The sequence below is a fragment of the Nestor notabilis genome, unplaced genomic scaffold (assembly GCF_000696875.1).
Source record: "Nestor notabilis isolate BGI_N333 unplaced genomic scaffold, ASM69687v1 scaffold185, whole genome shotgun sequence".
In the NCBI taxonomy this organism is placed as follows: domain Eukaryota; kingdom Metazoa; phylum Chordata; class Aves; order Psittaciformes; family Psittacidae; genus Nestor; species Nestor notabilis.
In genome coordinates, this window is record NW_009929580.1 from 62,686 (window position 1) to 77,846 (window position 15,161).

At 36.3% G+C, this 15,161-nt stretch overlaps 1 protein-coding gene across 1 annotated transcript in view; it reads right to left on the reverse strand.

Annotated features, from left to right (window-relative positions):
• Nucleotides 1-15,161, reverse strand: part of TOP2B (topoisomerase (DNA) II beta 180kDa) — a 57,845-nt gene that overhangs the window by 13,658 nt on the left and 29,026 nt on the right. The window contains 12 exon segments of the mRNA XM_010015031.1: nt 315-546; nt 1,808-1,956; nt 2,757-2,878; nt 4,572-4,686; nt 4,781-4,873; nt 7,485-7,594; nt 7,792-7,897; nt 7,997-8,107; nt 9,027-9,152; nt 9,850-10,007; nt 13,355-13,493; nt 14,985-15,122. Of these exon segments, the coding sequence (XP_010013333.1) occupies nt 315-546; nt 1,808-1,956; nt 2,757-2,878; nt 4,572-4,686; nt 4,781-4,873; nt 7,485-7,594; nt 7,792-7,897; nt 7,997-8,107; nt 9,027-9,152; nt 9,850-10,007; nt 13,355-13,493; nt 14,985-15,122 (1,599 nt within the window).

Below are 15,161 nucleotides of genomic sequence, written 5' to 3' on the forward strand. Positions count from 1 at the left end.
ACTGTTACTCTACTGTCATGTTGTAACTACCCTCTAAGACTTGCAACTGTGAAAGCTTACAGTCAGCAGACTAGAGAAAACAATCCTCTGAAATCATTGCAAAAATACAAATTGCACTGGTTTTGCTCCGAGGTGATCTACCCCAGCTGCATCCCAACAGTGAAGTAAAGCTCCTACGCAAAATTACTGGGACAATCCAACCCAGATGTTCCAATAATCAAGCACTTCTAGAGTGATATGAATTCATTTTAAAAGTACAAAATGAGGTTTGTTTAGCAAACATATAAAATACTAGCATGTGCTGTTGTTTTTACCATTGGGTGGGGATCTAAGCCATCCAGCATTCGTCTGACATTGTTTACAATCTCTCTGGTATCGTAGTTGGGAAGTTTGCACGCCCATCCGGTACCAATTCCTTCAGCTCCATTTACTAAAACCATAGGAATGATGGGAATATACCACTCAGGCTCTACACGTTGGTTGTCATCATAAAGGAATTTAAGCAAGTTGTCATCCACTGGTGGAAAAAGCAGCCTTGCTAAAGGGCTTTAAAGAGTAAAAGAAAAAGAAATGTTTATCTGGAGTCCAGTAAGTAAAGGACATAATGCAAGTAAAGCACATAACAGTCCATGGGTCCAGATACAATCTATTTGTAGATTTTTATCATGTGTTTGCCATTCTGAAGCTGAAAATACAGTGAACATACCTCCTGAGAAAAGAAAGCTTTTCCCCAATGGAAGAATGTGTTCATAACAGACGATACTTGTTTCCTTCACAATAACACATGCACATGATACATTAGTAACCAATGACATTTAACATCTACAAAATATCATTCTTTGAGGCATTCAGAATACACAGTTCAGTGTGACAGTAGGCTACCCAGTAATAATGCAACACAGCATGCAAGTTCTTGCATAACTTTGTTGCTTAATTGTAGGACTAGCAGTCTCTGAAAAGACTACATCATTTTTACAGGTGACTCTTTTTGCTCATCTAGAACACTGTCCTGGGTGAATACGATTTCCAGCACTTCATGCAAAAAGGAAAATACACAAACCTAGGTTGCTACAGAAAGAACATATACGAGAAAGGAAATAAAACCTTAGGTATAGGTATAAAGCTTACAATTAGAGGAAAAGAAGAAACTACAAGGAATTTTATGCAAAATATCACACTGAAATTAGGAAATAAAAGAAGCAACGTAACGTAAGTTACAGCATGTCATAAGTTAAGGAACACATTTTAACCCTCTGCACGCCAAATGAATTTCAAGGTACTAGCTGTGAAAAATCGGCATCATTAAATTACATCTTCATTATTAATTATGTATGTGTATTTTAACTGAATATAAAGAAATCCATCCTAAAGGAAAAGAATCCATCTCAACTTTCAAGTCTATGCTGAGTTGCAGGACTTATCACCGAGTAGCAATACACTTTCTATTGTGAAACTGATTTCACACTGCCCAGGGAAACTGAAAGCTATTCCTGCAAGAAGTCACAATTTAAGATCAGTAACTAATCTGAGTGATCCACATTTTCAGTCTTCAGCCTTGTGATCTGAAGTTTAATTCCTTAAACGCTACAATTCCTACAGCACTTCTGATGCATGGGGAAAAAAACAAAAATAAATCAATGTGCAAAACCGTGTTTATAGATGATGTATCGCAGAATTTGTGCTTCCACCAAAACATTTCAGTCCTCCCACATTCCTCTCAGACAAAAAACCCAGTAGTGTTGTGAAGGGATTAGTTTCATAACAAGGCTTTTTAAAAGCATGCATTTAGCTTTATATTTGTGTTTACCTTAACATGGTGAAAATATAGCGAGGGCTGGCAGCATCCTTTCCACCGTGAAGCCTGGTACCAAACTGACCAATAGGCTGTAGCAGATTAACATTGTTACTTCCAACAAAGTTCTGAGCCAAGTTGACAATAGTCATCATTAATGCTTGCTGCAAGAAAAATACATATTTATAGTAATAAGTATAAGAAGAGATAGTCTTTCCTGATCAGCCAATAAAATACATTTTTAATGCCCCAAAATTGTGTGTCTAACCTGAATTCAATTTCACAAAAAGTAACCTCCCTGAGAAAGGAATACTGAAATCCAGATCTACTGGCAAAATATAATGCTTCCTCTTCCACAGCCACATTGCCTCCCTGATTTAAGTGTCCTTTCAGCCTATTCTTATGAAAACCCCTGGGCTTCCCCAGTTTTTCTAAAGCACTTCTCCGGAGGAATGAAAGGGGCACAAACTGACTGCACTTACTACTGCACAAACCACTACTCATTGCTTTTAATGGAAGCAAGAAGGGGTGGAGAGAGACTGCTAATATTTCCAATAAATATAAACAGAACCAGAGCTAGAAATAATCTTTGTTCCAGGTTTTCAAAGAACACTATCTCTTTTTCTTACCTTAAAAGACTGTGTTTCTTGTTTAAGACAAAAATTGTCCTAGTACATAGTTCCAATATTCCTATCATTTGAGAATCCAGAAGATACCTAGGTCATTAGTTATCTATTATTTTGCCACAACTCACAAACTCTTTTGGATACCACTGTGCACAAAGACTTGAAAAGAATGGAAATATGCTTTCATTAAACTACATAGTGTTTGGTTTGTTTTCTTTAAAAGTAAATCTGTGATTAGTAGACTTGTCAATATGTTTGCCATTTCAGTACAGCAAACGTTTACCTAGTATTTTATATAGGCTAAAAATCCTCACAACTTTACCATCCTTCATACTCACCTCGCCATGGTGGTAAGCTGACATTTCAGCAACAGAACCAGCCAGCTGAGCAACCTTTACTTCACGTTTATCATTTCTCTTAAAGCAAGTGAATAAAACTTTGCGTTGCCCTGGTTTTAAACCTATTAAGAAAAATATCCCATTTTCAACACATACACAAGCATATGTTTGTAAGTAATAAACTTTTTTTGCCTTATTATAACTTCTAATCTCTAAGGAAGCCTAATCATTAAATGGAAGCAAACCAATACTGTGATATTAACAGAACAAATTAATATCTCTGTTCTTTTAAAATAATACAAAATATTTTACCAAATGGAAAAAGTTACCAGAAAAGTGGAAATGTAAACTTTTCAGGCAATCATTACCATGCAGTATATAATATATCATTCTAACAAACAGCAACTTTATCCTGAAGGCACAATTTTCACAAGTCAAGAGTTGTTTCTTTCCAGTCTACTCAGCAAAATCTTTTTCCTGAGAATAACCACACAAATCCAGCAGTGAAAACTGTAATTAGAGCTCACATGTATTTCAATCCAAAATTTTACTTTTGTGTGAAATTCTTAAATACTGATTAATATTCAACAGAAAGATGCATTATTTGTCTCTCGTTCAGATCTGTTAAAGCTTTAAAAGAAGCCAGTCTCTTTGATCTTCTGATTTTTATTGTTTAGGCACACTTTAAGTACAGCATCTGTGTGGAAAGGATTGCATCTTTTTTTCTGCATGCTGTCTAGAACAGATAACTAGTTCTAGATCATGCTTATTGATCTGCTTGGTGTATTCTTAATTCCTAAGTGTATTCTTATATTCCTAAAAAGCACTAAAGTATCACTACATTTTACTGTTATTAAGCTGGGTCAAATGTAAGAGCAAAAACTGGAAACAAACCCAGCGACTCCTATCTCCATTTCATTTAAATATGTAAAATCCTATTTTCTTTACAAGGGGCCAACATTATGTTTTTCTACCAAAAATATATCAAATTTAACAGCCTTTGAGAATTTCCTTTACATAGGAATAGCTGCATACCTAACCCAGCCACATTCTGCAGCAGAGCTGGAGAACCATCCTACCAGGAAGCTACTACCCCTATCCTCCAACTGTGAACTACCCCACTATCTAAATGTAAAAAGCTCTTGCTGCAAAAGAAATTTCTTACAGGTCTGTAGTGTCAAGAAGGCTGTCCACCTCCACTATAAAGATGTACTGGATAGTGGAGAAAACGCACTAAAATGTGCCTTTTTTTTATTGCGTATGAAACCTCTAGGCCTTTTCTCTGTGTCTAGTAAGCATATGTATACTGACAATAACATAGGCAGGAATTCCTGCTCAAGCTGTCTGCAGGCAGTTTTACAAATGAAGCTGCTTCTTTTAATGATAATGTTATTGCAAGGGGAGACTTAGCAAACCTGATTGACAGAACCCTAGCAAGATTACAGGTCAGTAACCACTAAAACACTGCCTGTGATATAAGACTGAAGGGAGAAAACATTTGCATCTTCATCTGCACTCAGCTGCTGACTTGAATTTTAATTATTATAAGCCCTTAAAAGACTTGCTTTCTCTGATGGCTTGACTAGAAACAAAGCACTTGTGATATGGTCTAGGGAATAGGTCTGATTAAGTAAAAAGGCTGCACAGCAACAGCTCAAACTTCCTCACAGAAGAAACATGGCAATTCCTTAGCATGTAAGTAATAACAAATAAAAATATATTCTCTACTGGAATGTATTGATTTCCAATACAAATCAAAGGTTTGAAAAAATGAAGAGCAATGTTCCAACAAATAATAATGAATTATCATCTTACCATCAACAAGGGAAGGGATAGATCTCTCGTTGTCAGAATTTGAGAAAAGGATCAACTCCTTGTTAATAAAATCATTGTAAGTCAAATGTTTTGTTGCTGTACCATATAAAAATTGCTGAAAAAAACAACATATATTATTCAGTCAATAAAATACCTACATTACATTTAAATCTCACCCACCAGACTTATTACTATCATTTAGGACTCACCTCGGGAAGGCCATGTAGCCGACGTTGTCGCCTGTCCTCCATGAAATTCGTTAACCATTCTTTTCTATCATCAATCTTCTTTTTACTGAAGGCCTGAAAAGATTGCAATTATACTAAATTATCAGCATATTGTGTAAATGGATGTTACTTTAGTCAGAATTTTAAGTGCACTGCACTATTGCATCAAGTAGTCAATAATACCGACTTGGACAAGATAATCCATATAACTAATGTTTATGTTTAAGCAGCAGTACAAGCATATGACCTTTCAGACACAGTTGCACAAGGTTTTTGAACTGACAGATCTCTCACTGATAGTAATTTATACTACTTTCCAGAAATTCGTACACATTTAGACAAATCCTATCATTCTTTCTCCTCTTCTTGCTTCAGAGTTGTCCTTTGTTACACAAGTTTAAAGGTGTTGGGATCTTTCCCCAAATAATTTTAAGCTGTCATCATGAAAATTAACTGAAGTTACTGGAAAAAACACCCCACTCCTCTTGTCCTTTTCATGGCCTGTTTGTTCTGCCACCCACAGAATACCAATAATTATTTGTAGATGTTTGAGAGGTTGGCTCTAGTCCTCCTAAGAGAATTAACAACTCAACAAAATTGATGCTGAATGAAAAGCCTAAGCCAGAGTTTAGGCCATGATGAGTTTATTAACTCAGATGACTGAGGTCTTTAACCTTCCTGATGATAAGGCGTCACTTTAAAGCAATAACTTATCACTACAAAAAGACACAGGAATGTTCTGAAAGACTTTGTCTGCATGTTACAGAAACAGCATTCCCCTCCAGTGAGTTTCTTCTCCAGAAGACTAAGAATCTATAAAAACTGAGTATCTGGTTTAAGCAAAATTTCAAATACTTTCCGAAAATGCTGTAAGTTGTTGAAGCACTGCTTTTTCTTTTTTTTTTTTTTCCCCTCAGGGAATAATATACAACTCCAGCATGTCCTGATTTCAACCACTCTCCTGCATAAGATGACAGGCATCATCACAATATTTTTTTAAAGGACTCTAATGGGACCACTCCAAAAGAGCTCAGTAAGTAGTTTCCTTTTCTTGGAGGCCGCGGTATTACATAATAAATAAACCTTAGTAACTTACTGTCTGAGAAAGGGACTAAGTGATATCACCCTGTTTTGCATCAGAATTACTTCCTTTGTGAACAAAGCTCGACAATTCACATTATCAGACATCTGAAGGTTTAGGTTAGGCTTTTGTAAAAACATGACTAAATTCTTACAATTTTCTCCTGGCTCCTTGCAGTGTATCTATCCTCTCTCTACACCACTGAAGTGACAAATGACCAAGAGGTGGATCAGCATAAAAATTATTTTAATAGAACAAAGAAACTTATTAAAAATTATTCTTGATTAGAATAAAAAGGGTTTTTTTCTTTCTCCACTTAAAACTCCTAAGACTTCATTTGCTAGCAGAAGGATTCTCCAGAATGACAAAGAATTTGTTACGTGAAATAATTTTGCTTTCCTAATTTACAGCTATGATGAGGCCTGGTAGAAACCTATAACCTTAGACCACCTATGCCCAGAGGTAAATTTAGAGCTGGGATTATAGCTATCAGCGAAGAAAATGTGGCTAGGAGTATACATGAAGTTTCTGTAACAGCTTCAGTACTAGTCTGTAGTTGCTCCTAGCTTCATCCTAAATTGACAGACTATAATTTTGGACAACAGTGAGGATCAGCCGTAACAGGTTATATGGCCTGTGTATGGACGTCTCTTTGCAGAAATAGAGCTCAGTATTTTAACCAGGGAGTTCAGGTTCTCTCCACCAATTGATTTAATGTATATGCAAACATAAAGACTCCTTTTCTATCTAGGTGAACACACTTCTCTGGATTAGGGAACCACATACATGGATTATATTTAAGTGCATCTTGGACAGAAGTAAAATGAGTGGTATAACTTCTGGCATATCAGGCTGGCTTTCTTCAACAGAACAGATACCTACTGTACCTTTCTGTTAATAAACCCACACCATTTTACTGGACCCACAGTATAATAAAAAAGTTGTTATATAAGGAAAAAGTTCTTTCGTCTGAGTATTTTCCCATTTTTGTTTTTTCTCTCCTACCCCTTTTTCTCTCTAATATCACCTACAATTAAAATAGCAGAATAAATAAAAGATGAAACATTTCTTGCAAAAACAGCTTTGGTCCAGACACTCCATCCTTTGTCCTTCCACAGGCTCTCTTTGAAGCATGAGTACTTCCCTGCACTAAAAGATTCCACATTCAAATATGTAGAACACATGCATGAATACACATACTACACGATATATCTTCAATGAATGAGTAATATTTACCTGATCTTATTTGCTCAGAAACAAAACACAGATCCCTGAGTAGACGCAAAACATCATCTGTTTGGGCCATTGCCTTACTCAGAGTACTCTTTTATACGTTCTGTCTTTAAAAGCAAGTCCGAATGTAATGTTTCTTGACATCCACACCACACAAAATTGATCAAAGCTACTAAGCAGAAGGCAGAGTTGATTTTGTAGCGTGGATAAAGTTCTTATTCCAACATTTAAAATCTTTTCCAAAAACTTCATTCTCTCCCAAAGACCACTCAAAAGACCCAAAACACCCTGTTAGGAATTCCTCACATGCCACTTTCAGCAAACAATGGAAACTAAAACATATCATATAGAAGCACTTTTATAAATTCTTACCAGTGTAATGGCAGCATCATCTTCAGGCCCAGCATATCGAAATAAGATCCGATGTCTTTCCATGTCAGCAAAATATTCTTTTGCTTCTTTAGCAGTGCTGGTACCCAAACCTGTACATTAAAATGAAATAGTTACTCCATACTCAAAATTCAAGTTTTCTCATTTTACCCCTTGTACGTTATTGGGAATATTATCAAATCATTATAGAAGACACTATCATGAAAACAACTATAAATAAAACTTCATAGCACCCAGTTATTATGTATATTTAGATCCATGTGGTTCCCTTATTTGTACTTAAACAAACCTTTGTAGTATTTTATCTTCCATGCTTTATGATTCTCCATATGCTTTTTCCACTCATCAAATTCAGGAATACTATAGAATGAAAGTTCCTGCTTATTTTTGCTTGCCTTAAAAAAAAAAAAAAAAAAAAAAGCAAACAAAAAACCCAATAAATATTTTGGTTGCACTGTAAGTAATACATAAAATCTCATTAACAGAGCCCATACCTTTACAATAGGAGTGATGAATTCCTCAAGAAAACCATGTTTCAACAGTGATGGCCAATTGTGATGAATAAAATTGATCAATAAGCCTTTTATGTGAGATCCATCCTGATCCTGAATCAGAACATGAAAATGTGAGGCAATCTTATAAAATGTCAGATCCTATCAAAACCCCCTATTTTACTGGCCTGGATACCTCAAAACAATGTCTGTTGACAAAAAACCAAACACACAGGGGAACAGTTTTAATTTGGATTCCAAGCTGGCTATGGAACAGCCACTTGTGTGAATGGCACTATCCTTCAGCTAAGAACAAGCTCTTCAAGCCAAGTGCACCACTGCATTTCGAAGGTGTCTTTCCTATGACATGCTTTCTCACAGAGCTAGACAGCTCTCCTAGACACCATGGAGCTAACCCTTTGTGGAAGAAAGCCAAACCTGGCCCACAGTTCTCACTGGTGTTAAGATGTTTGATACTTCAACCTGTCTGGGAAAAAATAACAAAGCTTCACAAATATCCAAAGCATAGGACTCCTAGACTGCTAAAATCTGAATAGGCACACTCTTAATGAGATTATCCAAAAATAATTGCCTGCATTCTTGCCTCTCCCTTACTTTCTAGCATTACTACATCATCTACTGTTCCCTTTTGTCCTTATTTTCAACATACTTTTTAGTTATCAAAAGCATTCTTTTTTATACACATTTTTATTATTACTTTGACATCTCTGCTACCAGTCAGCAAAGTTCAGTTGTTCATTTGGAGTAAACAAAACTACATATAGATTAATTATTCCCATAAAGAAACCTCATACATCAGGGATTTCCTCTGAATACATCCATATTGTCATCACGCAAGAGACAAGTTATAATGCACAAAAATGTAACCTGCCAAATTGCAGCAAAACACATTTTAAGAAGCTATCTATCTAGTGCGAGGCATTGCTGCCCATGGCAGGGGGGTTGGAACTAGATGATCCTAAGGCCCTTTCCAACCCAAACCATTCTAGGGTTCTACGAATTTCAGACTAACCTGGTCTGTCATGATCATAATTTTTCCATATCTCAAACTTTTCAGAGATTCTGGATCTTCATAGCTTTTCTTGTATTGTAGTCCAACTATTTTGATTATGTTGTTGATTTCTGCATTTTCCATGATCTGTGTAAAAAAGTTATCTTTGCAGTTATCAGCATAAAAAGCAGAAATTGAGAAACACCCCAATCTTTCTTAGATGAGCTGTATAGCTAACTTTTTCAACACACCCCTACCTCAGCCTCATAACCTTTTTATCCCCAGCCCCCTTGCAGCCTTCACATCTCTTCCATACATGCAAATTCTAAAGGCTACACCACTTTCCTCCTCTACAGCCAGAGCTCTTTGGGACAGAAGGGCAGTGAGAAAAATGCATGTTACAAAAAGTCATCTCATAAAGCTGCCTTCTCTTTCCACTATTTCTATGGGCATCTGCAGCACAACTCATGCACAAATTATGGAGGGCAGCAGAACTAATGCAATGTGGTAATGCTGGCTGCTACTGACTCACATTGCGAGCCAGTGAAATCACATGGCAATGGAGAGAATATAAAATTCTAGGGATTTTAATATTCATGTGAAATGTTAATATGGGTCATAGCAGAATTTCCTTGCACTTGTGAAGAAGTGAACTTTATCATCCCCGTACTGCACTACTACACTTAGTATTTCTGGTCTTTAAAGTAGCTGGTACCTTATGAAATCCCAGCCACAAAATTTTCATTAAAAATAAAAATTAAAATATGAAGATGCAACACTAGAAAACAAAAATAAACAGGAGACATCCATTTGTTAGCTGAAAGGAGATGACAAGACTACTTACCTGTTTGTGAGAAGCTTCTCGAACATTGAGAATTTTACCCCTGAGTGGGAATACTCCGTATCTGTCTCTACCAATAACACCTAAGCCAGAGACAGCTAAAGATTTGGCAGAGTCTCCTTCTGTTAATATTAATGTGCAGTCCAAGGAATGTTTGCCACCTGCAGTCCAGGAAGAAGTAGAGGCAAGGCAAAAAAAACCAGAAAGCATAGCTTTTAAACTCAAATAAAAGATAAACAATTGAATCAGTCATGAATATTCTTCCTACTCTACGTCAGGTAATTCAGATAGGCTGGACTTCTATTTTTAGGGATGGCCTTCCATACCACTAAACCTACACAAGAAGAAGAACGAGTGTTCTTGCCCTAAGTAATACACAACGGCTCACAGTGCACAGGGAACAAAATAGACAAAATGAGTGAAATAGTGGCACATCTTATGCAATGGTCCCCACACATCTAAGTTATAAAAACTGAGTTATTTCCCACTCTGCATTTCCCATTTCCTCACAATATATTTTCAGAAGTAATTTATTAAATTACATTTTTGTATGTTTCCCTTTTTACTGTCCATTAGCTAAAGCCAGGCAACTGTAAGAAAACCTTGACTGAAAAGCTCAAAAGATCAGAACTTCTGCAGTTATTACACCTTCTCAGAAGTTTCTTGAACAGAAGAAACAAATCTTAATCAATAGTGTAACTTTGATTCTACAAGACACATTGCATTTCAGTGCCTGTGTGTCCAGTGTGCTCAAAACTGGTATGACATATATGCTGTGTTTATTGCAACTGCAATAATTGAATTCATGTTCTAAATAAGCAGGTTCAAAAATGGAACCCATCCCTTTTTTAAGGGTGCAAATGCTCATTAAACAGTTTTGCTATTTTATCAGGGCCAAGTGGTAGGAAAGACTGCAAAAAACCCTTGAGTCTCACCTGCTGTTTAAAAGACAGTTTTGAATATATTAGCATTTAAAATAGGTGCTTTGATTTGCCTTTACCTGGTAGGTAAAAACAACCCTGTACTTCCTATTACATAAAACTTACATTCAACATACGTCTTCTGAATCAGATATATGGCTTAATATAATCTAAATTAGGCAGCTAATCACACCGTATCAAAAAGTGTCAATAGCTACCATGCTATTAGCAAGGTGGAATCCAAATACCAAGAAAAATACTAGTCTGCCGTTTTGGAATATGAGAGCAATTTTTTTTTCCTGGATAAATTGCAGAAGACACATCTGAATATCATCCAGGTGCACTCTAATTGCTAATGATTGCATCCATCCAGAAGAATTTCATGAAAACACACTGTGCCAGATATTTTCCTGAACACAGTTCTAAAGAACTTGGGGAAAAACTAAATGAACTAGCAGGCTCAAAGAAAGCTTTTATGCTTCACTAGATTTAGTAATCTAGCTGCTCCCTTACAATCCTATATTCCTACTTTCAGTTCTTTGTTTTTCCTTTCAATTTCTACCTCTTCTACTTCAATAAGCCATAGAACTATGTATACATCAGCAAGATCTCAAGGAAACAAGAATGACCAGAAACAAGAATGACCAGGTATAGGACTTGTTCTTGTCAGTGGGGGAGGAAATCTACAGTAACTACCTCACTGCACAAATTCATCTTTCTGCTATTCCTAAGTATTAACCAATATAGATTCAAAAAATCAGTGGTGCCTGGCACCTAATAAACCTGTGGATGTTGGACCAAGTACAAATTCACTCTTGAGGTAAAAATAAAATCTAAAAAGCACAGGAAGAATTAAAGCCAGAGGGGTCTGCAGCCAGACACTCTTCTCTCCCAGCTGCACTGGAATACTTCAAGTCCAACAAGTGCTGAGCACCTGCTTTAAGAAACCAAAGCCAAATCTGTTCCCTCATCTGATCTGGGGTGCTTATGAATGTAATTCCTGGGATCCTTACTAACATTTATTTACCCTGAAACACAACATCAAATAAGACTCCTGTATTTTGCTGCCAGATTACAGATAACCTCTGTGTAACATGCAGGAATGTCCTGAAGCAATTTGCCTGAAAGGGTATCTTCACGCATCAGTTAAACCTTTTCTCCAGCTTATGGGGAGATCTGAAATTCTTGTGAACAGACTATTTATGACATGTAACTAACTCTTCATGATAGGCTAAGCCATGAAGCATACACATACATACATACATACACATCCATAGCAAACATTCATAAAGCAGATCTGAATTCTTTGGACCTAGAAGAAGCTATCATCACCTCACACATGGAAAAAGCATGTACAGTCCTTACTTCACCTAACCCTGAGAATGCCCAATCCTCTCTATTAAGATCCCAAAGACAGAAAGACAGATTGATAGTTCTACAGTGTTTTGTCTGTGTAGTCATTAAGGAATTTCCATGGCATCAGGACTTCCTTTTCCCCTTATGTTAACGTAAGGGGAAACATGGAGCTTTCAGTCAGATAAAGTCACCAACTAAAGCTCATTGAGTCAAATCCTCAAAAGCTGAGCGACCAACACCAATACACACTCAGCCACACTGAAGGAGTCACTCTTCTGTATCATCTTCTGCCTTCCCTTTCTCAATGAAAGCAGCTTTTTATTGAGGCCAGAGTTCCTGATTACAGTATTAGCTTAGATCTTGTGCAAAAAGAGCAAAAAATGCCTACTGATTTTCAAGAGCAAACAGATGGATCCATACGGTACCTTCAGTCTTTAAAAAGAAAGGACTAAAGAACTTTTTACTAAATGTATTACTTGTGATCCTTCAATTTAAAGCATCTCTGTCAGTATATATAACATTTCAGAAAGTCAGGCCAAGTGTGACTATGACAACACACATTGTATTCGTAAACTGAATTCCTCTCTGCTCTCCAAATGTGCAATGCCTTCAGTGTGAGAAACCTCTTATGTCCCAGATCATCAGTAAACCAATACTTGGGTAAGCCTCTTTGGGAGATGCAGAATTCCTGCTCCCCATGTAACAATAAGTAGGCAGCAGAGAAACACCAGCTGATCCAGATTCCTACCTGTACTAGGAAGCAAACCAGTAGAGAATGCCAGTTTGCCTTCTATTCCCAGACAAGAACCTAGCAGCAGTTAAAGTCTTACAAAAGAAGTCTTTTGAATTATTCCCTCAGGTCTGCACACTATATAATCTACTTCCTAAAGCTTGTGACCCTATAAAGATTCTGATCTTTTTACATAAGAAAGGTCAAGAAGACTAGTCACCTCCAAAACAGGATATTAGTAACACTATTTAGCTAAAAACCACAATTAGAAAGTGTGCACTCTTTCAATATGGAACTACACTGCGCTTTTGTTCACCTTGCTGGAGAAGATAGCATTCCTAATATCAAACTCAAAATCACGCTTTAACTGTAGCTCTAGGAAGTTTAGAAAAATAAAAAGATTTTTATTTAAAAACTTACATGAGGATGAAAGATAAAGTCAGGTTTAAAATTATGATGTCTGTGAAAAATCATTAAAGATATCAAAAATAAGTGCTCTTACCAGCATCATTAGCATCATCCAGTTTCGGAATGCCCTTGATTTTACTGTGTTTCACCGATGAACATTTTTTGTTCAGCTGAGTTTGTGCCTTAAATTTGACCCAATTCAAAATACTCTCTATGATACCACAGTTAGAGGCCTATAAGTAATAGATCAGAATAGCGCATGAGAAAAATAAAACTTCACACAGCAGGTTCTTATATTTCAATGTTGTCACTGCTCTCAAACTGCTCCTCAAAGCTCTCTAAATTTCAGAAACTGGGACATTCGAAAGGTCAGGAATTAACACATGCCTTACTGTTTAGCATTTTATGCACACAAAACCAAAACACAACATTCATACAGCTTATTTTCCACCCCTTCTATAACTGCTGGAAAGAGGAAAAGAGGACTGAGATCTAACAAGAGGTTGTCTATGTCGTGTGGCTGATGTATTAAGATATTTTAGGAATTAAGCATCTGCTTCCTGGGCTTTGACAGCAAAAGGTTGCCTTACGGGATATTTATGAGCATTTAAAGTTTCTTTGCAAAGGACTGAAAATGGTTGAAAGACAATTGAAAGCATTTAAGAATAAGGCTCTATAACAACCACCTGAGAAACTGATAACATTTTAAGAAACGCATCTGCAGCAAAAAAAGCATGTAGCATAATTCTAAACTAAAACTGCTTTAGGTTTGGTTTCACATCAGAAGAAAATTCAGGTGGAGAAAAATATTGTGAGCTTTGGTTTTTCATTATCTCCCATAATCCAGCACTCATAGGTTAGAGATTCTGCTGCATGTTTAACACCTACTGATAGAAAAAACGTATATAACAAATCCTGAAGAATTAATACAAGATCGTGTTATGTTGTTTTTTTTCCTGTAAGTTCTATAAAAATGCAACCTGTAACACAGAATTAGAAGAATAAAATACTATATAATAAGTAAAGTTTTGATGCCAAGAGCATTAGCAGTGGCACCATTCTCCTTGCTACTGGACTTCCATTTATGCTACTGGCTAGAATAATTCTATTTTTCCTTTCTTGTATAACAAAAATTGTAGAGGTAAAACCTCTACAATGTATTTCTACTAATACATTAGAGCAGCAGTTCATAGGCCATCTATAGCCAAAATTTCTAAACTTGTTGCCTGCGAATAACAATCGCTTTGAATTCTACAGCCACACTTTTGCATTTCCTTGATTATTGAAAGAATAAACAAACATGACATATTTTTAACTTTCTTTTAACTTCAGTGAAAGAAAATAAGACTGATCTCAAAGAATAAGGCAGAAGTATTCTGAACTTCAGAAAAATATTTTGACACAAAAAACTGGTCAAGGCCGATGTTTAGGTTTTAAGAGTCATACGCATTTCACTAATATAAATATCAGAATCTTCCAACAAATGAGCTGATCAGGTAAAGCTCACTTTTAAATCCAGGCGAACAGCCAAAGCACGGTCATTGCTTTCATTAATTAAGGTCAGAGAACAAATAGCTGTTCCTCCATCCCATTTTCATAGTATGCTAATGTCACTAGAGTGCCAAAATGCACTAATTAATCTTCTGCTACATAAGGTACATACACTTGATCCAGTATGTCAATTTCTGCTTCACAGAAAAAAAAAAGAAATATGCTTTACTTACTGCTTTAAAAAATTTCTCAGATAGCTGGCACTTGGACCCAAAACTTTTAGGCTGCAATGTCATGTTTTCCTTTGTCTGGGAATCAAAGGATGGGTTTTCAATCAAGCAATTAACAAAAACCCATATATGATTCTTCACCTGTTGAAAACATAGAAACCAATTTACTCAGTAAAATTA